The following is a 25715-nucleotide window of genomic DNA, read 5'->3' on the forward strand; positions in this document are numbered from 1 at the left end:
GTACAAGCTATCCTCCGGAGCAGCATTTGTCCAACCCTGCTCATGGAGCTTTTCCCTTCTAATTAGCCTCTGCTTGGAAAGCAAAGTTTTTTTCAGCATGGCAGCACTGTGGGACAGGGAGTTTCTTAGCCAAAGGCAGTAAGATAGAGCTCCTAGCCTTCAGTTCCCTGTTCTGTGAGGAACGTCCTTCCCTCTAGGTTCCTGATTGCCTCTCTCTGTTCTCAGCTGGCCTTGATTTATCTTGCTGTGTAACTTTCACTGGTGCTCTAGCCACTTCTGCCTGTCAGCTCCACCCCTTTCCTTAATCCTTGCTGTGTCAGATTGCCTGACCAGAGGTTTAGCTAGAGAATTAACAGATGATTTATAAAAGGGATTATAGTGACTTGGAACAGGTATTCTGTTCTGCCCTGCCTGTCTGATCTTAGCACTGGGAACAGGATTAATGGGTAGCTTCCTTGGCTTAGGAATAGCAGTGTTCTCCCCAGACATTTTTTCCAGCCGGGTGGCATGAAAAAGTAGCCGGGTGGGGCGCAATGGGAAAATTTGGTGGTGGGGAAAATTAACCCCCTCTTTTACTAAGTTGCGCTAACATTTTTAGCACGCGCAAACTCCTGCGCTACACGGGAAAACTAACGCCAGCTCAATGCTGGCATTAGCGTCTAGCGCGTGTGGTAATTCTGTGTGCGCTAAGCACACGCTAAAACCATTTTCGCAACTTAGTAAAAGAAGCCCTAAATGTGTACTATTTGTATTAGTTAATTATTATTATTTTCCAATGCTCAATATGACTTCCTTTTTTAAGGTTCGACACTTGTGCCAGAATATTTTTACTTAATTTAAGAAGCATCCAATGCTAGAAGGGAATAATTAGATATTTGCCCTCTTTCAAATGGTATAGAGCAGGGATCTCAAAGTCCCTCCTTGAGGGCCGCAATCCAGTTGGGTTTTTAGGATTTCCCCAATGAATATGCATTGAAAGCAGTGCATACACATAGATCTCATGCATATTCATTGGGAAATCCTGAAAACCCGACTGGATTGCAGCCCTCAAGGAGGGACTTTGAGACCCCTGGTATAGAGGTTTAAAAAAGGGAAAGGCGTTAATGAAGTCATTAGGTTCAATTTAGCCATTTATTTCTGCATGAATTTAAACAACTAAAAAAAAAAGATAAATATAGCTCATCCAGTCATACAAGAATGGCTCTACAGCAGGAGTGCCCACATTTTTTGGGCTTGCAAGCTACTTTTAAAATAACCAAGTCAAAATGATCTACCAACAATAAAATTTTAAAAAACACAAAGCACACTGTACGCAGAGAAAATGTTAATTATCATTTATATTCCGCGAGTTTTCAAAGAGGTCAAGGCAGATGACTTTATGCAATGTCACCTCAGGAACAACTGTACAAAAATAAACAAATATACCCCCTCCCTTTTTACTAAACCACAATAGCGGTTTTTAGCGCAGGGAGATGTGTTGAATGCCCTGCACTGCTCTCGATGCTCATAGGCTCCCTGCGCTAAAAACCGCTATTGCGGTTTAGTATAAGTGGGCCATAGTGCAAAATATAGACAGCAGATATAAATTCTCAAAATGGACACATTTTGATCACTAAATTGAAAATAAAATCATTTTTCCTACCTTTTTGTCTGGTGATTTCATGAGTCTCTGGTTGCACTTCCTTCTTCTGACTGTAAATCCAATATTTATTTATTTCTGCCACTTCCCTTTTCTTTCTGTCTCTCTTTCTTTCTCTCTCCCCCCTGACTGCCTGTTTCTCTCTCCCCCTGCCTCCTCTTTATTTCTGCCTTTCTTTTTCTCTCCCCCTGTCCCCACCAAGCCATCATGCCGATTTATCCACTTCCCCCATTCTTTCCCTACCCCCTAAGCCACCACACCGATTTCTCCCTGCTGCTTCCCTGAGCTAGGCCAGGCATGTACAAGCGCCGGACTCACAAGACTTTACCTCTGACGTCAATTCTAACGTCGGAGAGGAAGTTCCAGGCTAGCCAGGCAGCTGGCCTGGAAACCCAACTGGAATACAGCTCTCGAGAACCGGAGTTCCCTACCCCTGCACTAGAATAAGAATTAGATTTTAATTATGTAGCATGAGGCTGTATATTCGTGTAATGTTTACATTTTTAGGTAAATTAATTCCAATAATCAATTTATAAAGCCACAGGCAATTTTTCTATCTAAAAGATATGATCACAGATGCTTGATTTTGCTTTTCTCAAAACTATGAATTTGTGTCCGCAGAGAAAACATGTTTCTTATTCACAGCAATAATGTTCCAAATATACTTTATCAATATAAACAGACCCGACACGGTCCATGTTTCAGCTCAAAAGTCGGCCTCAAGGGTATATATATTGTATTCCATAGATGGGGCTCTGAGGGGGTTCAGTTAGCTTTCTCAGGCCTCCAAAGAGAAAAATTTCCTTATGTGGCAGACTAATCTACAACACGATAAGAGGCTGACCGAAGCTGCTTTTTTCAGTTTTGGCCAAAACCAAAAGATTGGTTCACAGCTTACATTCAACAGTTCTCTGCTAAACCCACAGATGATTATTACCTTCTACTCCCAGGAACTTCAACTGACAACTTGGAATGCAATATATGAAACCCTGAGGCCTAGGGTTACCAGAAGTTCAGGAAAACCTTAACATTTCCTCTTTTTCGACCTCCCACATAACTCTTCCCCGGGCCTGGCTGCTGTAATTGAATCTTCGGGCAGCCAGCAGCAGCAACAAGGTAAGCATGCTGCCGCCAGCCTGTCCCGGAAGCTACCTCTCTGCAAGTCCTGCCTACATGGGAACAGGAAGTCGATGCAGAGAGGCAGATTCTGGGTCAGGCCGGCAACAGCAGCCTTGCCTCGTTACTGCTGCCTGAATATTCAATTACAGCATCCGGGACCAGTAAAGACGTAGGTGAGGGAATCAGGAGTTAGAGAGATCATGAAACGAAGCAGCGTCGAAGGGAGGGCTAGAGAAACAGCATGGAGAGAGAGAAGAGAGCTAGAGAAGCATTATGGAGAGAGTGCTGAGAAGAGAGCATGGAGTAGGATAGTGCTGGATGGGAGGGAAGAGACAGATATAGCGGGCGAGGAGGTTCGAAGGAGAGAGAGGGGCACCAGTGGAGGGGGGTGATTGGATGTTGGAAGGAGAAAAAGAAAAGCACCCACAGGAGGGGTTTGGAAGGAGAGAGAGAGAGAAAGAAGCACCCATGGGGGAGGAGGGTTGGAGGGACAGAGAGAAGGGTATGGAGCAGGGGTGCCTAAATGGTCGATCACAATCAACCAGTAGATTACAAAGGCAAATAGAGTCAATCGCATTGCCTTTGCGAACTGGTTCTTCCTTCCTCCCCGAGCCAGGCCAGGCACGTACAACTGCAAGACCCACAAGCCTTCACCTCTGACGTCAATTCTGATGTCGGAGAGGAAGTTCTGGGACAGCCAATTGCTGGTTAGCTGGCCTGGAGCTTCCTCTCCAATGTCAGAATTGACGTCGGTGGGGGGGGGGGGGGGTGAGGCTTGTTGGCACGGCGCTTGTACGCAACAGGCCTGGCTTGGGGAAGCAGGGAGAAATCGGTACAGTGGCTTGGTGGAGGCAGGGAGAAAGAGAGAAAAAAAAGACAGGCAGACAGGGGGAGAAAGAAAGGCAGACACGGGGAAAGAGAAAGAGACAGAAATAAAAGGGGGGAGGGGCAGAAAGAAAGAAGTATTGGATTTACAGTCAGAAGAAGGAAGTGCAACCAGAGACTCATGAAATCACGAGACAAAAAGTTAGGAAAAATGATTTTATTTTCAGTTTAGTGATCAAAATGTGTCCATTTTTGACAATTTATATCTGCTGTCTATGTACTCTGGCCCCCTTTTACTAAACCGCAATAGTGGTTTTTGGCACAGGGAGCCTATGAGCGTCAGGAGCAGCACAGGGCATTCAGTGCAGCTCCCTGCACTAAAAACCACCATTGCAGTTCAGCAAAAGGGGAGGAGGTATATTTGTTTATTTTTGTATAGTTGTTACTGAGGTGACATTGCATATTTTAAAGTCATCTGCTAGTGTGCTTTGAGTTTTTTAAAATTTTATTGTTGGTAGATCATTTTGACTTGGTCATTTTAAATGTAGCTCGCAAGCCAAAAAAGTATGGGCACCCCTGGTATAGAGGATGGGAATAAGTAAGGAAATGGGTGGAATGGGGCAGGGTTGTGGGCGGAGTGTGGGCAGGGTCATATGTCCTCCTTTTGTCTTCACAAATATGGTAACCCTACTGAGGCAGGCTTTTGAGCCGAAACAGTCGGCATTGCACTGTTCCATCCCTCCTTTTTTTGGTCTTTCCTTCACCAACTGGAAGACTGATCCCACAGAGTGCATCCCAGGATATGTGCTCAGGCTCCACCATTTTTCAAAACAGCAGTGTAGAGACATGATGAATGAGCATTGTTCCTGCATGTTGAAGGTATGTTGGGGGGGAGGGGTAAGTAGTGCTTGATATCAAGGATATTTGGTCATGAGATGGGAGATGCCATATATTTTATGATGGGATGGAGGGATCAGTGTTATTTCATGGGGAGTGGGTGGGAGGATTGGGGTGCTGGAATTTGTTTGTGATCTGGTCAGGAAGCCCAAATAAACACCAAAAAGTCCAACAGGACAGAGAACCCACAGGTATAAAACAGTACAAAAGGAAGTGGGAATGGACAATGAACACTCCACTGAAGATCTCAGCAATGGCAGCTTCCTTTTTGAAAATGCTTCCACAGCTTTTCAGTGATTTTGGTTACTCTGGCATGTTAGTTGGACAGAGGTAAGTGGACACGGTTCATGGTTTATTTGAGTCTACTCAGTTTCTGTGCTTTTTTAATATGGTTTGAGGTGCATTTCTTTCTTTATACACTTGTTCAGCATTTCTTGCCCCTGTTTCTGACACTGCTACTTGCTGTTTCTTCTGCCACGCAGCTATATCAGTATTCTTATACGCTTTTAATTGTGTGGTATGGCAGGCTCTTTCATATAGCTTCTACATATTTTCCTTTTTGGTGTTCTGTGTTTTTCTTTCAATAGTTTTTGCTGTATTGTTAACCTTGTTGGTGTAATTTTTAGCATTTTGGGTTTTCCCTTACAGCTATGTTGACGGGATAGTTTCCTTCTACATTGTCCTCTGATTTTCTTGTGTTCTTTTGGCTTATTTTCCTTTTGGTGTGGTTTTTCTTTCCTCTTCCTCCCTTTCTTTTTTCTTTCTCTCTCTTTTTTCCTTTTCTCTTGGCCCCCTTTTTTTTTCTTTTCTACTTTTTCCCCTTTTCTTTTCTCCTTACCTATGTATGGTTTTTCATATCTCACTTTATACTCACCTTCCTCTTTCTTCAGCTCAGGTTTTACAATGCATGAAATGTTACACTCAAAATTCTCTGTACGGTCAAACCTCGGTTTGCGAGTAACCTGGTTTGCAAGTGTTTTGCAAGACAAGCAAAACATTCAGCAAGACGAGCAAAACACTCACCCCCCAATAACCGGCATCTCTCCCCCCAGCTCGCAAAGGCCCCCTCGCTCCAACCGGCACACCCCCCCTTACGAACAAGGCCCCCCGCCCAAACAACTTAAACTTACCCCCCCATCTGCGTTATGATTTTATGTCTTTATGTTTTGTGACCCCTGATGCAGGTGTTCCTCAGACGACAAAACAAAGTGTTGTGTCGGGTCCACAGCTTCTGCTTGTATCCTTTTATGAAATAAACAAGTTGGTTTTACATCAGTGATCTTCAGTGGAGTGTTCATTGTCCGTTCCCACTTCCTTTTGTATTGGTCAGGAAGCCACCAGACTACCAGAGATTTTTAAAGGGGGTAATGTAGACAAACAACTTTTTATTATTATTATCTCCTTTCCTGTCCAATCACCACTCACATACTGATGGGAAGGGGGACATTTTTGTCAATAAACTGTGGATGTGTGTTTTTAAAGAAACAGTAATGTGCATGCTCATTACTAACTGCATTACTGTGGTTTATTTTGGTAAAAATTTGCAGAAGTGGTTTTCTGTATTACTCCCCTAGGGAAGAAATTATACATAATTTGACATTTTTGGCTCCCAATTCTCTGAGGTTTTTTTTTACACATCCTTACTATGTAACAGAATCTAAGTTTCTGAATACTGAGTTCTGTAACACAGTTAAACTTTGTTTGTGTGCACCTGTTGTATCTGGCGCTTGTGATTAAACAGCTCTGTTAAAAACCACTTTACCAAACTTACTCAGAAGATCAAATCTCCAGGAATAATTCTCAAAATCAAGGCACATTCTAACTGCCTGAAACTTCAGCCAATAAGCGGGCTAGCTCTGGTTTCTTTCTCTTACAGGGCTACCGACAAAGATGACGTGGCTGCATCGACAGACACAGCCGTTTGGGAAACCAGCGATGGAGGCGCACAACCCTCCCGTACCTTTCTCAGGGATTCTTGCAAGGCGTTGTGCTCCTGGCTGAAGAGCACCGGATCGGGCTCCAGGGTTGCCTGAAGGTCGCCGTTCCTAGCGGACGAGATGTCTGAGAGCCTTCTGAGGCGGGAAGGCAAGGCCCAAGCCCTCAACCCAGCGCGCGCACTCGCAGCCCACCACGTCGCCATGATTCGCCCTTTAGTGATTCTGCCTGGGTGGCGTTACTGCGCACGCGCGGCTGTGGTTAGCGCGCAAGTGAAGGACTGAGAAGGGTGGAGAAGAAAGGTTCAGAGGGTAACAAAAGCGATTTCCTCTGCTTAGCAAGTTAGCACAGTTCGCTTCAGCCCTTGGCCGAAGCCCATAGGAATTGAGTGGATTGCAGTAACATTTATCGCGGCAGCATTGCTACAAATTGTATAAGGGGTCCTTTATTTGGAGGGGGGTTCATATGTTCGTTCTTCCGTTTGTTAGACTTGTTTTTACAATAGGATCTGTACTAAAGTGCAAACTGACTTCTCAGCTTGTTTGTTCTTTTGTTGTTGTTTAGTTGAAACCCCCATGTAGGGTTACCAGATTTTGTAAAATCCGGTCACCCTAGATCTGCCCATTTCCGCCCCAGTTCTGCCCTAGCTTCGCCCCCACTGCCTCCTTTAGTCGGACAGGAGGCAATCCGCACATGTGCAGATGCCAAGCAATGTCTTCATGCATGCGTAGATTGCCTCCAGCCTGACGCGATTGAGAGGAGGGCTTTTCAAAACCCGAACAAAGTGCCAAGTTTTGGAAAAGCCGTCCAGATCCCCAGACATGTGTCCAGAGAAATCCAGATGTCTGGTAACCCTACCCCCATGGGAATGCATTTTGGACGACAGAGCTTTTTGCCTCCTAGTCTCTTTTGGCCCCTCTTACCGCCTTATAGCACCTGCTTTGATGTCTGTGCTTTTTCCAGTTTTCGTCCATTTTTGACTTTTTCCATTCCTTAAATGAAGTCGTCTCTAATCGCTTCCTTCACCGCCTCAGTGAGCCATGCCGGTTCCTTGTTATTTTTCCTCTTGGATCCCTTGTTGATACGCGGTATATATAGATTTTGCACCTCGGTGACTGTGTCCTTAAAAAGGGACCATGCTTGCTCTAGCGTTTTTACAATGCTTATCCTCTTTTTAATTTTCTTCCCCACCATGAGTCTCATCCCATTGTAATTCCCTTTTCGGAAATTCAGAAGAAGAATTGGGCTCGATTGGAGACCCAGCCTAGATCTCACACACTTAAATGAAGCCCTGAAGATTCTATGATTTTGCATGAAGACAGTGCGATCAGTAAGTGCCGTGGTTTGCAGACCTAGTGCATCTTCAGAGAGACAAATGTCTGACTGCATTTTCAACCCAATCTTCTTTCCCAGGGACCACTGGTCATAGAAGATCTGGATCACTTCAGTGTTATGGCATGACTCTTGAGTGTGTAGCATTAGGGCTCAAAGGATACTCAGAGGTAGTCATTGTTACTCTTCTCAGAGCCAAGAAGCTTGCAATAGTCTCCGCTTACACTAAGGCATGGGAGACTTTTCAGCACTGGTGCACAACAGAAAAGTTTTCGAGTTTTATTAAGAATTTGATTAATTGCCTGTCACAGATTCTAGGCAATGTACATTAAAATAAGGGAGAAAAAAAAAATTAAAACAAGGACATATAAGACAAATTACATGATCAAAGATAGACTTACTATTAAACAGAAGGAAGGGGGTAGAACTTCAATAAAATCAAGAAAAGTAAACATAAAGAGGTGGATCCGTTTAGTGCCCCAATCTTGGTGGTTTTGGCTTTCCCAGGTGGTGGGCCTCTCGTGTTTCAGAGCCCGAGAACACAAAGTTCCCCTAGCTTCTCAGGCAGACATAGCCAGATTCCTAAAAAGGGGTACTACTAAAGCTCTGATCACCAATAAAGGAATCATTTCTGTCAAGGAACTTTAACGTGGTTTTGCATGGCCTTTATCAGGCTCCTTGCAAGCCTATTCAAGAGGCATCCATGATGGACATTACTGTCAAGATCATTCTCCTCGTGATCCTGATGTCAACGAAAAGAGTCTTGGAGTTACAGTGAGCCCTTCCTTAAGATCACGGAGGTGGGAGTTTCCATACAGTTCTGTCCTTTTTGCCAAAGATTGTTTAGGTGTTTCATGTCAATCAAGAAATAAGATTACCAGCCTTCCAGACCACAAGGTCAAAGAAAAAGGATCAGAGTTGGAGACAGCTGGATATGAGGAGAGCCCTCTTATGGTATCTAGAGTTTACTAATGAGTACCAACTGTCTGTTTTACAGAAAGTAGATAACAGAGTACTTTAGGACCAATATTTTAAAATGTTCTCTGGGTAGCAAGATGTTGGTAATTAGATAAACAACATTGCCCATGGTCAACCAGTAATTTTCAGCATCATACCGGTCTACCATCTACAACAGTGTTCTTCAATCATTTTACACCTATGGACCGGCGGAAATAAAGAATTATTTTGTGGACCTGCAAACTACTAAGACTGAAATAAAACCAACTACACTCTGCGTCCTTGTCCCTTTGCACCCCTGTGATCAGTATTGCCCTTCTGTGACCCCATCTTTTCTTCATCCAGCATTCCCCTCTGTGTTTGTCCCTATTCTCCATGCACAGCATCTCTTCTCTGGGCATCATCTCTCTATTCTTTTCAGGCCGGAGCCCAGGCCCCCCACCTTATGGCTTGTATGCCTTCCTTGCTCTCCCCCTGTTGTTAGCATCTCTCCCTCCTTGAGTCCACTGTTCCCCATCTACCAATTCACTCTCTCTGCCCCCTTCTCCACTGCCCTCCCCACAGTCCAGCAGCATCTCTTCTCCCTCCCTTCCTCCAGGTCCAGTAGCAGCCCTCCCTTTCTTTTCCTCTGTCCAGCAGCAGCTCCCCCTTCACTATTCTCCATTTCCAGTCCAGTGTGGCAACTCCTCTGACCAGCAGAAGCAGTTCCCCCTTCCCCCCAACCAGCTCTAGCTCCCCCTTCTCCTTTCACCCCTAACATCAGCAGCTCCCTCTTCATCATCCTCCTTTTCCAGTCCAGTGTGGCAAGACCAACCCCAAAACATGCCCAAGAGCATTCATAAAAGCAAGCATTGCTGCCAGGCACTTCTCTATCCCACCAGTACCTTCCTTTACCTGGACTAGCAGCAGCTCAGTGTTTTAACTTGCCTGCAGCAATGTCAGTAGCGTCAGCACAACAATTAGGCAGCCTTGGGTCCTTTGATGGGTAGCGCCCGACTCTGAGGAAAGAGGAAGTTGCATCATCAGAGGCGGGCCACGACTCAGCAAAAGCCCTGCCTAAAGCCAAAAGGCTGCCTAATTGAATCTCTGCGCTGACGCTACTGACACTGCTGCAGGCAAGTTAAAATACAGAGGGGAGGGGAGGAAGCCACTGTCTGGAGGCTGGGAAGAGAGCCACTGCTATTCCGGCGCGGGGAGGAAAGCAAAACATTGGCTGCTTCACATGAGGGAGGGAGACACATGGGTACCCAGCTCATCGGGCCATGGACCAGCAGGAAATTTTTGCGGACTGGCACCAGTCCGTAGACCGACAGTTGAAGAATAGTGATCTACAATACTTAAAAAGCTATAGATAATCAAAACACTTCAGTTAGATTACTTACCCAGGCTGACTGTTCAGCGACCACTGATCGTGTGTCAATCACTTGACAGCATCGGTTACAGAATCACACAACGCTCCTCAAAGAATACCACTGGCTCCCTATGTGTACCTATCATAGGGGATAAGATTTAAACACTGCTGTTAGTGATGACTTCAAACGTTGACCAAAATATTTAAAGTTATACCTGAATATTCGGCTGGGCCTTGCCCAGATATTGAAACTGAATACCAGGTATAAGGTAGCCACTGGAAGTTATTTGGGTAACTGCTGATATTCTGCACCAGTACCCAGCTGAACTATGTGGGCAAGTTAGGATAGCTGTGGTACCCAGATAAATATCCGTAAAAATTAGGATGGCTGTTTTATTGTTCTAACCTGTCTGGATAGTTTTTTGGGTATCTGAGCTGAATATTGGCAGCACCCACATACCCTTCCAGCTCTGCCTTAGCCCCTGACAGCCCTAGCATTATCCATATGCTGCTGAAAATTAATGGTTGACCCTGGGCAGTGTTTATCTGAGTATCAGCATCTTTCTACCCAGAGAAATATTTTTCAAAATTGGTCCTAATGTACTCTGTTATCTACTTTCTGCAACACAGATTATATATATTGGATACAAATACTTTATGTATATTATATACATACAAGTATACATATTTTTTGTACCTTTAGTGTTTTCCTGTACATGGGTTTTTACTATTTGGTTGTTAACTTTGACTCATCTTGTAAAGCACAACTTATATGGTGAGTATAATTATAAATGTCTTCTTCAAGTTCCTGTTACTTGCATATAGAAATGACCCTTTTCCTTGTCCTGATCTTCTTATGGTAATTCAATCTTTCATTCTTTCATCTCTTCCAGTTTAGACAGCTGAAGTACTGGGCCCTTTTCACTGTCAATATGTCTGATGATTGAGGCTACTGCAAAAAGCTGGAGCATTCATAGTTAGATATTTTAGTGAGAGAGACAAGTTGCCTTTCCTCTAAGAACTATCAGTGACTTACCACAATTAGGATTTTGTGGTTAATAAAAAATGCTGTATATTAAGACCCACATAGCTGGAGAAATCTCACATCTGTGTTCCATGAGATTGGGGAGAATCTGTTAGTCAGCTTTTAGGATAAGCTTGCACCTGCCTGCTGCTAACTTCCAAAGCCCGATTGTCAAAATTATTCCTAAGGGATGTAACAGATGCAATTCCCTAATCAATGACCTTCTGGAAAATATTGAAACCCTTTTTGTTTAAAATAATTGCACCTAGGCTAACCTAGTGGCTCTGCAAGACTTTGCTTTGATTCCTGGACTGACCGGGGTAGGGATGCTGATAAGGCAACATTCCAGTCCCTGAGATAGTCAATCCCAGTTGTTATGCAGTCATTATACCTAGCAGATGCACTCACTAATCTAAATGACTTGAACTTAATCTCACTTTAGGGAACACTAGGCAGATAGCACATTCAGAGCAATGGAGGTAAGTTTCAAAACAGGAATAAATACATAGTGGTTAATACCTGTGAAATAGTATGAAGTCACATATGTGATGAGATACATGGCAACCCATTGAAAATTGTACCTTATCATACATATATTATAAGCGGTCTTTGAGTGCCTAGCCTGATGCACAAATATATAGAATTGTCCTTTTAGCCTATGATATTTGTGCATCAGGCTAGGTACTCAAAGACCGCTCGCTTAGCTCTAATTCTGTAATAACATCTTGGTGCCAAAATTCTGTTATAGAATATTACCATAAGGTTGGCATTGACAAACCCATGTGTAAGTGTGCCGTCTTGCCCCCATGTCAACAGCGTAAATTGGTGCACCAAGTGATGTGTGTAATGAATAATATTTTATAAACTATGCAGGTACCTGGGAGACACACTCATGGTCCACCAGCGCTCTGGGTAGGGTGTCAAAAGCACGGAGGACAACTGTGCGCTGACATTTGAATGCAGGAGAAAAGCGCACCGCCACTTTGAAGCATTCCTTTTTTATGGTCTGAGGAGGGGTGTGGGGGGGGGGGGGAACCCCCCAACTACACATAGCAGTCCTTGTAACATAACATAGTAACATAGTAGATGACGGCAAATAAAGACCCGAATGGTCCATCCAGTCTGCCCAACCTGATTCAATTTAAATATTTTAATTTTTTCTTCTTAGCTATTTCTGGGCAAGAATCCAAAGCTTTATCCTGTACTGTGCTTGGGTTCCAACTGGCGAAATCTCTGTTAAGACTTACTTTAGCCCATCTACACCCTCCCAGCCATTGAAGCCCTCCCCAGCCATCATCCACCAAATGGCCATATACAGACACAGACCGTGCAAGTCTGCCCAGTACTGGCCTTAGTTCAATATTTAATCTTATTTTCTGATTCTAGATCCTTTGTGTTCATCGCACGCTTCTTTGAACTCAGTCACAGTTTTACTCTCCACCACCTCTCTCGGGAGCGCATTCCAGGCATCCACCACCCTCTCCGTAAAGTAGAATTTCCTAACATTGCCTTTGAATATACCACCCCTCAACCTCAAATTATGTCCTCTGGTTTTACCATTTTCCTTTCTCTGAAAAAGATTTTGTTCTACGTTAATACCCTTTAAGTATTTGAACGTCTGAATCATATCTCCCCTGTCTCTCCTTTCCTCTAGGGTATACATATTCAGGGCTTCCAGTCTCTCCTCATACATCTTCTGGCGCAAGCCTCCTATCATTTTCGTCGCCCTCTTCGACCGCCTCAAGTCTTCTTACATCCTTCGCCAGATACGGTCTCCAAATTGAACACAATACTCCAAGTGGGGCCTTACCAATGACCTGTACAGGGGCATCAACATCTGCTCCCATTGGGGGGGAAACCACCCCCCCCAGTACACTGAAAACTCCCATTTTTTCACTGTTCGGGAGTTTTCAGTGTACTGGGGGGTTCCCCCCCCACACACACACACAACCCCCAACGGGAGCGCAAGGACTTCTAAGCGTAGGGGGAGTCCCCACACATACACACTCTCAGACCGTAAAAAGGAACGCCTCATAGCAGCAGCGCACTTTTCTCCCGATGGGATTGTCGGCGTGCCATTGTCATCTGCGGTTTTGACGCGTCACCATGCTCTGCCCACATGTAGCTCCTTGAAGTTCGGGCCAAAGTCTGTAACAAGCAGCTATGTTGATAGCTGCCTTAAAAGCGGCTGCTGATCATTTGTCAATCATGCCTAAATTCAGTCAAGATAGGCTGCTGAAATGTAGACTTCAGGGAGTCTTGCCAGCTCAGCTGATCTTGGGGGAGGGGGGGGGGCGGATACCCCTGCCACGATCAGCTGAGCGGCTGCAGCAGGGGCTCCCCTGACATCGGCAAGAGGAATGCCCACTCCCTCCTGCTGGAACCCCTGAAGCACTCTTTGAAGCACCCCGGCAGGAGGGATCCCTACTGCTTCCTGCCAGAACCCCTGAAGCATCCCTCCAACTCCCTCCTGTCAAAACCCTTGAAGCACTCTCTCCTGCCTGCAGGCCCCCCCCCCCCCCCGAACCCATGACCTGCCCCAACTGCTGATACCCCCGAACCCCACATGTTAACACCCATAAACCCCAACCCTCCTGAACCCATGACCTGCCCCAACCACTGATACCCCCACCCTGACACCCTCCCAACCCCCATGCCATGCCTTTTGTAGTAAGTAAGGCCAGAGGGATGCCTACACCCTCTGGTGGGCAGGCCCACCTCTTCACAATGATGGGCCAATCAGGGTCTTAGACCTCCTTTCCCAGTGCATCATGGGATACACTGGGAGGGGCCAAGGACTCCCATTGGCCCCTCCCATTTGTATCCCAGAATGCACCGGGAAGGGGGTCTAAGACCCTCGTTGGTCCAGGTGCCTAAGGCCCCCCTATGTCCTTAAAAATCTTTAACTCATTGATGCTCAAGTTAGAGGATTCACATGGGAAGCAACCACAAGCAGGTGAAGCCACTGAAAACAGTATGCTTGATGAAAGGATTCCTGCGATCTTCATTGTTGTCACTTTCCTGTAATATGAGCCAAAGGAACTCATTTTCACTGCAGGAGGAAGAAGGTGTGGAACTTTTGTAGGTTTCAGTTAACAGAAATGCGGTCTCGTTGCACAAATCATCTTCCCCTCTTTCGCTCAGGGTCAGCATAACCATTAGGCAGCTGGTGAGGTCAACAGTGTCTGGGTGGTGGCTAAAAGCAATTGCAGTCAAAGCACAAAATAGGTCCTGATCACTGTTCTCTCTAAGCTGAGTGGGAGTACTCCATCTACAGTGCTGCCAGTGGGAGGCACTGTTTTATTTTCACATCTTCAATACTGAGGGACAGAGAAGCTCTGCAAGTCTCCAGGGACCCTGCCTGTCCCTAATGATTGGAAACACAGTATTGAAGCATCACTCCTCTACCGGTAGCGAAGCAGTTGGAACACACCTACTCAGCTTAAAGGAAACAGTCATTCTGACAGCCAAACAAACTCACTGGTGTAAGAAAGGAGCAGACCAAAAGAAAGAAGCTTTTCACTGAGATTTATTCACCACTTAAAACCTAGATATCTGACACTGCCATGTTTTACCAACGTCATGGCTACTGCATCAGGAGCATAAAAGACCAGAGGTGTTTTACAACAGTTTCGCCTGATTGGTAAAAGCAGCACATTTCACAATCACAGACCAATGTTGGCAAATAAATTTCAGTGAAGACTTCTTTCTTTTGGTCTGCTCATCTTTTGCATCAATTTGGATCTTACAGGTTGCATACATATTCCTTGAGCTAAACAAACTCAGCCATCAATACATACTTTTTATTCACAGGAAGGATAGGTAGTTTTAAAAACAGTCCATTGATCCAGGTAAATAGCAATTTCCTAGGTGAATGACTTTTGTAAATTTCCCCCTGCAGGTTAGTGTAGTGGCTTGAAAACCAGGGGACTTCTTTTGATTCCCACTGCAGCTCCTTGTGACTCTAGGCAAGTCTTGTAACCCTTCATTGCCCTAGGTACAAAATAAGTACCTGTATATATAATATGTGAATTGATTTTATAGTACCCATCGAAGGTAGTATATCCAACCCCAGCCCCCCTTTCATTATGTGGTTATGTGTTGAAATCAAAAATGAATTATATTCTTCTATGCATTTTTATGGCATTGTTTGGGAAGACATGGAATTTGGATGATCATGATTATTGAATATAATAATCAAAAATATATAGGGGAGAAAGAAAACTAAGACCTGAAAGTTAAGTGGGTGAAGGACACAAGGCTAAAGAGTTATCTAAGGTGCCTAATCCCTTGCAATGACCCTGCTTGTGGTACCACCATAGGAGAGCAGATCAATACTAGAAAGAATATGCTCTGGAGCAGTGGCTCACACTCCTGTCCCAGAGGACCATCAGCCAGTCAGGTTTTCAGGATAGCCCTAATGAATATGTATGGGGCATATTTGCATGCCTGTCACCTCCATTATATGCAAATCTCACTCTCATGCATATTCACTAGGGTTATCCTGAAAACCCAACTGGCTGGTGGTCCTCCAGGACAGGGTTGGGAACCACTGCTCTTGAGTATGAAAAGAAGTGCAGAACTGTGGCCCAGGCCATTGACTCAGAAAATAAGTCCAGCCTTTTTTACATTCCATTACTGGTTTTACCTCCACTGAGAGGCTGTTCCTTGACGCCACCACCTTTCAAAAGGAACTGATCTATAAGAGTGCCATTGAAATTGGAGCCACAAAACAGCACCATAATTATCAAGCCTACAAAAGAGTTGTTCTACATTAAAGATAAGAGATTTGGATAAATTATATTCTAGATAAGACCAAGAAGATGTAATGGTATCCATCAAAATAAATTCCATATTTATGTCACTTTGGATGTTTAGATTTAATGTGTTCCATTGTAATTGCCTCACCATCAGCACAATTGCTAGGATATTTCCAGCTGCTTTTTCTCTCTTTGTTAAATGTGAAATGAGGTATACCCATCTTATACATATGCTTTTATCATGCAAGCATATAGAATTCTTTAGGTCACCCTTCACTACTAATTTGGTGTCATCCTTATACTGCATATCAAATGACAGCAGCTTTGGTGCCAAAACACAGTGCTACTGTGACTACTAGTCTTGTAATATTCTTGTCCTCACAATACAATAAATACGATTTTGAAGTCATTACCTATATGAAGCTTGCACTATCATCAATTACAGTGGAACTATAATGTCATCCTGAGCACTGAATGTAACACTTGATAGCTCTGGTCTAAGACTTTGTGGTAAAAGCAAGATTCAGAATTGTGGAAAATGTTCTGTGCATGAGTAAATTTCCACAAGATAAACTCCAACATCTGCTGAGCCACTTCAAATATCTCCTGTGACATCAAAAGAAAAACAAACAAACCCAACAAACAAACCTTGAAACCCCACGCCTGTCAGTCTATATCACTCTTCTTTATTCAAATCAAATTAAGACGCTGGCAAAATTGTAATTATATTCCAACTACATTCCAGTGATGAGAACCACAGAATTCAGTGACACCAGGAGTTACTCAACATATTATTTTATTGTACTCGGTAGCATCTTTAATTTATTTATGTAAAAATGAAGGCAGTTGTGCACTTGCGTATTGTAATCAAAGAGCCCAAACTAAAAAGCATAATCCTATATCTGAACAGAAAGGTGAAGTATGCCACATTTGAACATGGATGCATCTAACCATTAAGGGAAAACTGCTAAAGAAAAAGTCAGATATGCAATCGTACTTTACTCAATAAACAAAACTGTCAACTGGAGATGGAATCTTATTTATGGTATTAGTATATTTAGGATACAGTATTCAGATGATGTACAGTATAGGTGCTTAAGCAATGACACAGCCTCCTTTCTCTTTGAAGGGATTCTTATCCTCAGGAATACCCTTCACCAGAGGGTCCTCTCCAGAATTTTCTTCAATGTAATTCTTAATTTCTTCAGAACACTTGGACACCTTAAACCCAAAAAAAACAAATACATAGGGCTTCCAGTTATTGGGATCAGTTACATTACATTTGAACTTAATCACCTCCTCTACAGTGAGTAACTTATGCTTGGAAAAGTCAAGATGGTACTCCTCCTCCTCCAGGCCTGAAACTAATTCCTATTAACAAGAACCGCTATGTATCACATAGCAATGCTGTCCATTGCCTCAGAATCCTTTTGTGTTAACTCAGGATTTATTCATTAACTCACAATTTATTGCTAAAATAGTTAGAGGGTTTTTCTTTTTTTCTGCTGCGTCAGTGAATGGTTTTTCCACTCCCATTGTATCACATTTCCTGTGGCAAATACAGGAAAAGCCACTGTATTTTATAATATGGTCACATTTTTATTATTTTAAACAGAAAATGAAGGCTTATGAGGTCACTATCCCCCAAATTCTGTACGAGGCACCAAACGTTGTGCAGGAATATCGGTGCATATGGCCGATGTATGTGCAGAAATTAATTGATTAAAATAGGCTAATTGGCAATTAACACCACATAACACAAATTGGAACTAATTAAAAGTTATGTGCACTACTCAGAAAGCACAGTGCATGAATTTGAAAAGGGGGCATTCCTAAAAGGCACCCTGGAGGAAATGCTAAAATTGGCACTCAAACTTAGGCACCAGAAAGCACCCTAACAGTAGGGTCATTAGAAGAATGCCATTAGAAACAACAAAAACCAGTGAGATTAAATTACAAAGGCATTGGAATCACACCTATGTTTGTGCTCTAGGCCATCGAATGGCAAAGTAGGCCTGGACAATACCAGAAGTGGCGTTAGGTGGCCTAAAGCAGTGGTTCCCAACCCTGTCCTAGAGGACCACCAGGCCAATTGGGTTTTCGGGATATCCCTAATGAATATGCATGGAGCAGATTTGCATGCCTGTTACTTCCATTTTATGCAAATCTCTCTCATACATATTCATTAGGGCTAGCCTGAAAACCTGATTGGCCTGGTGGTCCTCCAGGACAGGGTTGGGAATCACTGGCCTAAAGCACCTACGTAGGCACAATTCATTCAAAGATAGAACAAAGAATAGCCTTACTGGGTCAGACCAATGATCCATCAAGCCCAGTAGACCATTCTCTTGGTGGCCAATCCAGGTTCCTGGTACCTGGCCAAAACCTAAAGAGTAGCAACATTCCATGCTACCAATCCAGGGCAAGCAGTGGTGTCAGAAATGTAGGCCAGGAAAACCCTGTGCTACATTTCCGGTACCTATCTTTCCCATAGGTGCGATTCTGAAACTGGCTCCGATGTCTGATCGACGTGCGATTGGTGCAGCCCACTGTTAAAGAATACCCAATGCATGCAAAACTTAGGTACAGGCATTTACTCCTGATTTAAGCTGACCTAAATGCCTACACCTAAGTAATACATTGCACGCTGGTGCTAAGCATGATCCTATGCAAGGTATGCACACCTTGTAGAATCATGCTACGTGCTGTTCTAGGCAGAGCCAGTTGTGTAGGTGCCATATATAGAATATGGCTGTGTGTGTGTGTCTCCTAATATCTTTGTTGTTTGGTGTCCTATTACATTTTTAGAACATGGCAGGGGGATTTTGAGGATGCTGACGAAGGTGGGTTTCTATAGATAAGTGGTTCCCAACCCTGTCCTGGAAGACCCCCAGGCAAGTCGGGTTTTCAGGATAACCCTAATGAATATACATGAAACAGATTTGCATGCCTGGCACTTCCATTATATGCAGATCTCTCTCATGCATATTCATTAGGGCTATCCTGAAAACCTGACTGGCCTAGGGGTCCTCCAGGACAGGGTCGGGAACCACTGCTTTAGATGATCATGATCAAGAACCTGCATAAAAAACATGCCTTGGAAAATAGGCTCCTTTTGTTCTGGGTAGAATTTTTGTCTTTCATAATTTAATTTTAGATTCCTTTCAGTTAAAAGGCAGCACAGAGCAGAGTATAAGAAGGTGAGTTTTACATTTGTAAAATATAATGCAGGGGGTTCTCCGTGTCAGCCCCATACTTTGCACATGCCCAGCCAGTTAGGTTTTCAGGATCTCCACAATGAATATTCATGATAGAGATTTGCATGCACTACCTCCATTGTATGAGAATCTGTCTCCTGCATATTCATTGTGGATACCCTGATAATCAGACTGGCTGGGGTGTGCCATGTGCTAGAGCATGACAGGGGGACAAATTTTTCCCCGTCCCCGCAGGAACTCATTTTCTCGTCCCGTCCCCACTAGTTCTTTTCCTGCCTCTGCCCCATTCCTGCAAACTCCATCCTCATCTGCACAAGCCTCAAACACTTTAAATTCATAAGTGTCTGAGGCCTGTACAGGTTAAGGCAGAGCTTACAGGAATGGGACAGGGACAGCGACAAAACTCACGGGGACGGGGAAATTGAATTCCCGCGGGAATGGGGAAAAAATTGTCCCCGTGTCATTCTCTACCCTGTGCACTGAGTTGAGAACCAGTGCTCTAATGAAATGTACTGTACAAGATGTACTTGTCTAAATTAGCTATGAAAATCATACAAGGATGTCTCTGTAATGATCCTGCGGCCAGCGTGCTGCAATATATATTTAACATCAGATGATATCATACAATGAAAATACTATTTGGTACGACATTTAGGAATAGCCATTGTATCTGCAGTTTCAAGGTAGAGCAACAGCAACATGTGAACAGCTACTTCAGAGTACTAGCACTCTACAAGTTTCATACGAAGGCAGGCCAGCATCTTCTAATAAGGAAAATGTAGTTTATGGAATATTGAATTTATTCTCGTTATAAGGAACTAGTGGCAGTCAGATAACAAAATAGTCAAAGGCTTATTCTATATGTAAATAAGCATGCATTAAGTTCCTAATAAGTATGCTATTTACCTCAAGAATTTATTTTCGAAAAGGCAGTGACCCCACAGACTACTATTTGGGTACGTTAGATAGATTGTGAGCCCACCGGGACAGATAGGGAAAATGCTTGAGTACCTGATTGTAAAACCGCTTAGAAAGCCTTGATAGGCGGTATATAAAATCCTAATAAACTTAAAACTTAAAAAATACCTTTGTGTCCATAAACATTTTTATGCCCCTTCCCTCCCTCCCCCAAGTGGGATTCCAAAATTTGGCATACTACAGTTCTTTGCATTATGGATGAATTTTGTAGCAGTCATGGCATTCTGCTTAATGAATGGGAGACAAAATGTATTCCTTGTCCCAATGAAGCAACTGCCAGTGGGATGGATACATCACTACTGTACACATAATTCTACCTTCTCTCTGCAAAAACTGAACAAACCAGTGCCTTCCACCGCCAAGAAGGTGTATCAATTATTCCCCCCCCCCCCCCGCCCCCATTTAAAGCCTAGGCACTGATTCCACTGGACAGATCCTGCTATTGAGAATGAGCAGCTCTTGTTTCAGCAAAACACATTTCATTTATTGATGGAATTGAGAACAAATGAGTCCCTCCTTAGCACAATATAATGACAATGTTTAATGTCTGAATTTGTGCCATATTTTTACTGTGTGAGGTAGACAATTATTAGACAACTACACACCTATTTCACGGTATACATTTTTTTTCCTCCCAATCATATTTTTGGATGTGTTCTTTGTCCCCAACGTTTGTGTTTGCTGTTGTCCCCTCCAGCTGAACACAAAATAGTATGGATTGGTTTATTTTTGATCCGTCTCTTGGGGGGGGGGGGGTTCTTTTTTTTTTTTCCTTCATCATGTTTATACTGTAGTGATTATCTTACAGGGAGCCTTGGCAGCTGAGCTCCGAGAAACTGAGTGGTAATTTTGGTAGCCTGAAATGAACCTTTTCTGAGAATCTCGAGGGTTGCACTTTGAACTACTGCAGGCGGCTGTTATCTTTGGATGAAGAAGTCAAACCAGATCCCCAGTCACCCTTCGCGCCTGATTTCTCCGGGAAGGAAAGTGAAAAGCAGGTCAGAGCTTCCTGCCATGAAAGCCCCCCAGGCGGGCTGATAACATTCGCATGGCGGTGATCCTTCAGCCCCCCCCCCTTCCCCAATTGTTCAGCAGCATCTTTACAATGCTGTCTTTCTTTTTAAAACTCAACCTTTTTTTTTTTTTTTTAACTTTTGTTCGTGAAATCCCACCGAGGCTGAAAACATGCTCTACTTTTCAGGCTGACATCTGCATCTCAAGGGTGTGTCAGTAGTTTAATAGTTACGAAAATAAACGCACAGAGTGGGGGGTGGGGGGGGAATCCTTGTAGTCCAAATATCCCTGAAATAGGAGAAAAAAGGTTTACTTACCAATTGTCTTTCCATCTTCACTTCTTTCTTGAGCTGTTCCACCTCCATTTTCAGTTTATCCTTTTCTGTTAGATCCTCAATGTTGATCACCGGCATTTTCTGATGGAGTAAAAAAAAAAAGGGGACACCATACACAGATGATGGGGCGTTTATAATTGCAGTAGAGCCCCCCCTCCCCCCATCATGAGAGTCTCCGATGATATTAACTTACTTTTTCTTCAGCTGTCCCAAGTCTGTCTTCCCTGAAGCAGTGACTTCCTCTCCAGCAAACTCCTCGACCACCTTTTCCCTTCTCCCCCCCCCCCTCAACTACAACAACAGCAGCTGAGTTTTTAATCTGCTTGATCGCCCCTAATCTGATTAAGGACTTGCCCCCCCCCCTTAATCTTCGAGGATGCACGTTTAGCAGAACGCTGCTATTTTCCCTTAGCCTTGCTAGCACAAACTTTGTAAGGGCTCCAGTTTTGCAATCATAATTAGCGTCCCATAGGCAAAACCCCAGCAAACACCCAGAGCACTTAATCTGCTATTAGCATAGGAACATATGGTATAGAATAGCACGTCATGGCTTTCAAAGTGTACCGTAGTACATACACCAGAATACCTGGGACGGATGAAATCGTGCCTTAGAAGAGGCTTTCTTTAGAAATGAATAACTAGGGAGGTACATTTGGCACACATGATGGAAAAGGAAACGGATTTTAAGGAAACATTTGGGATGCTGTGGATATATTTATGTGTGTTAGTTAAACTGGTGCAAAAGGAAACTTCAGACATATGACTAACCTGTTATTCAGAAAAATGAAATGAGATATTCCATTCGTATTGAAGGTATTAGACTTCATTTCACATTATTTTCTTAGGACACATTTGTCTATTTTCTCTCATGCAGTTATGAAATCATCTGTACACTAACAATTACTACCAGTAAAAGTACACGCTGGAGGTATGGTTGATGACAACTTTGGTTGGTTTGGTGCAGGGTCTCAAAGTCCCTCCTTGAGGGCCGCAATCCAGTCGGGTTTTCAGGATTTCCCCCCATGAGATCTATTAGCATACAATGAAAGCAGTGCATGCAAATAGATCTCATGCATATTCATTGGGGAAATCCTGAAAACTCGACTGGTTTGCAGCCCTCGGGAGGGACTTTGACACCCCTGCTCTAAACCCAGTAGAGAGCAGAGGAAGCCACAGGGCATTATGATTTGTGTGACATCAGGGTGAAGTCAGGTCAAAAACCTTAAAACTGCTTGCCTACACGTCAAATGTCTGCTCAGCTTTATTTCAATATCCTCGGAAACACTGGAAGGGCCTTTTTGGGTTTTTTTCCCCAAAAAATCATTTTGGGCAAAGCTGCAGAGTACTCACATTCAGGGCTTCTTTTACAAAGCCACGTTAGCGGTTTAACGTGCATAATAGCGTGCGCTAATTTTCCAGCCGTGCTGGCCGCTACCGCCTCCTCTTGAGCAGGCGGTAGTTTTTCGGCTAGTGCAGGGGTTAGTGTGCGCTAAAAAGTTGCATGCGATAAAGCCGCTAAAGTGGCTTTGTAAAAGGAGCCCTTAATAACTGACATTTCCTGCCACAATAAAATGCAACAGTTTAAGAAGGTACGAAGTAGTTAAAAGCTACAGTAATGGAAACAAGTCTGCAGAGGACAATTAATATTTTGGAATATTTATATCTGCTCCTTAATTGTCTTAACAGCGTCTCTGGCCTTAAATGTGTCATGTAGGTTTTATTTGCAGGCATTTAAACTTTTATCGCTGGAAGTTTATTCATTATCCATCGTCTTAATGATTACATGTTTTAATTTTAACTTGTTCTCTTGTTTCATGTGACCAGTGATTTTTGTTTGAAGGAAACTCATTTGATAAACTACCTAGATGATGTCCCAAGCATGGCATGTCAATTCTATAAATAAATTTAATTAAAATCATAATAAGAGAAAACAAACAACAGTGTCTCAGAAGCCAAATTGCCTTGCTGTTACTCAAAAGCTGCAACATATCACCTCTGCAGCTCTAGGCTAGCCTGAGAGCTCACAGAGGGTACAAGAAAGCATACTTCCAAGAGGGACTAACTCCAGTCCAGGTTTGACATAATTGCATGCATTTATATACACATGTGAAGGGCAATGCTATAAACATTTATGAGCCCACTGTGTGAGTAAATGTTTAGAATGCACATAAGTGTGCACTTCTTCATGTATATGCAAGTTTGCTGATTAAGCATTATTCTGCAAATACCTGTTTAACTTACATGGTGTGCATTTGCAAGGAAGACAATACAGGAACAGAGCATAAGCAGTACATAGGGGAGACTCCCGCTTACACATATAGCAGGGATCTCAAAGTCCTTCCTTGAGGGCCGCAATCCAGTCGGGTTTTCAGGATTTCCCCAATGAATATGCATTGAAAACAGTGCATGCAAATAGACCTCATGCATATTCATTGCAGAAATCCTGAAAACCCGACTGGATTGTGGCCCTCAAGGAGGGACTTTGAGACCCCTGACATATAGCTAATGGAACACTAAATTTAGGGGTACCCAGTTGATACTAGGGTTCTCTAGCAGGACCTAGATGCCTGGTTTCATTTTAAAAAAAGTGCCTATTGCTCACCTTTGGGGCATCTAAATGGAGTGGTACTATTGGCTCCTGTCTACTCTCTCATAGTTTGTTCAGCATGATTTCATTTTCTTTTTTTTCAAAACTAGTATAGAAGTCAGTAATCATTCAACAAAAATATCTGTTTAGAGAATCATTTTCAACAAATACTCCCTAGGCAGATCTCCATTGACAGGCGCTCTCTTTTCTATCACATGCCGGCTGAATTCTATTTGACATCCAGCATGTCTTGTCCATATAGAGTTTATCCTCCGCCCTCAGAATTCTATTCTGGGCAAGGCCACAGTCATGAAGACCGCTGATCAGCTTCTTATTTTCATTCCCCTTTGCCCTCCAAGCAACCATCATTTTTCATTCTCAACTCACTCACTCTGCCTCTCTTCTCCTTTCCCCCATTCTCATCCCTGGGGCTTCCAAAAACATTGTCTGGAAGTCTGCCCAGCTCTTGTATGTCTCTCTCCTTTCCCCAAATATTGATAATTGTGCAATTCAAAAGTTGCCATGTTACATAGAAACATAGAAAATGATGGCAGAAAAGGGCCACGGCCCATCTAGTCTGCCCACACTAATGGCCCACCCCCTAACTATCTCCATGAAGAGATCCCACATGCCAATCCCATCTTTTCTTAAAATCTGGCACGCTGCTGGCCTCAATTACCTGTTGTGGAAGATTATTCCAGCGATCAATCACCCTTTAGGTGAAGAAATATTTTCTGATGTCACCATGAAATTTATCACCCCTGATTTTCAACGGATACCCTCTTGTTGACGTGTGTCCTTTAAGGAAAAAGAGATCCTCTTCCACCTCGATAAGGCCTGTGACATATTTGAACGTCTCGATCATGTCTCCCCTCTCTCTGCGTTCCTCGAGTGAGTACAGCTGCAACATACCCAGTCGTTCCTCATACGGGAAATCCTTGAGACCTGAGACCATCCTGGTGGCCATTCGCTGAACCGACTCAACTCTCCGCACATCTTTTTGATAATATGGCCTTGGATAATGCGACATTCTGGATGACAATGATGACATCATTGTCATCCAGAATGTTACTGATGTGTCTTACTAAAAGTAATTCCTTCCAAATAAATTTGCCTTTGATGGCCAGCGCTCCCTTCTCTTGTAACAAAACTTATATGGTGATTCCAGGAAGTACTTCTTCACCGAAAGGGTGGTCGATCATTGGAACGAACTACCTCAGCAAGTGATTGAGGCCAACAGCGTGTCAGATTTTAAGAGAGATATTCACGTGGGATCTCTAAGGGAGTAAAGTCAGAGGGGTGGGTCATTGGTATGGGCAGACTTGATGGGCTATGGCCCTTTTCTGCCATCATTTTCTATGTTTCTAATAGCATCCTATTGCTGTATAATCATACTCTATTTTATGGAAAAGCACTCACAATGTTCTCTTTTGAAGACCTTTCAGAAGTGGTTTAGCTCTTTGTATAGGATGATATGATATCCATCTTTTTGCATACTCTATTATCAATCTATTGGTTTGGTGACCCACACTTTGACTTTGAAGGAAGGCTTTGTATCCGAGAAATGTGAAAAACTACATCAAGAAACTGTTGATCCTAGTCTTTAGCATCTGGCCTGTTTCACCAATGTAGCACCCTTCTTAGCACTTTTTGCATTGAATGATATATACCATATTGGAAGATGAGCATGTGAAGGATCCCCATATGAGTGACCATGGGATCCTTTAAGATGTGCTCGCACAGT

At 43.4% G+C, this 25715-nt stretch overlaps 2 protein-coding genes across 3 annotated transcripts in view; both read right to left on the minus strand.

Annotated features, from left to right (window-relative positions):
- LOC117354147 (probable acyl-CoA dehydrogenase 6) overlaps nucleotides 1–6660 on the minus strand; it is a 202360-nt gene extending 195700 nt beyond the window's left edge. The window contains exon 1 of the mRNA XM_033931107.1: nucleotides 6441–6660. Coding sequence (XP_033786998.1) covers nucleotides 6441–6620 — 180 coding nt within the window. The 5' untranslated portion in view covers nucleotides 6621–6660. The remainder of the gene's footprint in view (nucleotides 1–6440) is intronic.
- Nucleotides 6661–16503: 9843 nt separating this feature from the next.
- On the minus strand, nucleotides 16504–22013 carry LOC117355500 (guanine nucleotide-binding protein G(I)/G(S)/G(O) subunit gamma-11). Of its 2 annotated transcripts, none has more exons than XM_033934165.1 (3): nucleotides 21971–22013; nucleotides 21367–21465; nucleotides 16504–17060 (listed from the first exon to the last, which is right to left on the minus strand). In XM_033934165.1, the coding sequence occupies exons 2-3, from the start codon at nucleotides 21460–21462 to the stop codon at nucleotides 16935–16937; spliced, it is 222 nt and encodes a 73-aa protein (XP_033790056.1). In that variant the 5' UTR covers nucleotides 21463–21465; nucleotides 21971–22013; the 3' UTR covers nucleotides 16504–16934. The 2 variants fall into 2 exon arrangements, with proteins under 2 accessions (XP_033790056.1, XP_033790057.1); XM_033934166.1 differs by lacking the exon at nucleotides 21971–22013 and adding an exon at nucleotides 21578–21962.
- Between the last annotated feature and the right edge of the window lie 3702 nt (nucleotides 22014–25715).

This window comes from Geotrypetes seraphini, chromosome 2 (genome assembly GCF_902459505.1).
Source record: "Geotrypetes seraphini chromosome 2, aGeoSer1.1, whole genome shotgun sequence".
NCBI lineage: Eukaryota > Metazoa > Chordata > Amphibia > Gymnophiona > Dermophiidae > Geotrypetes > Geotrypetes seraphini.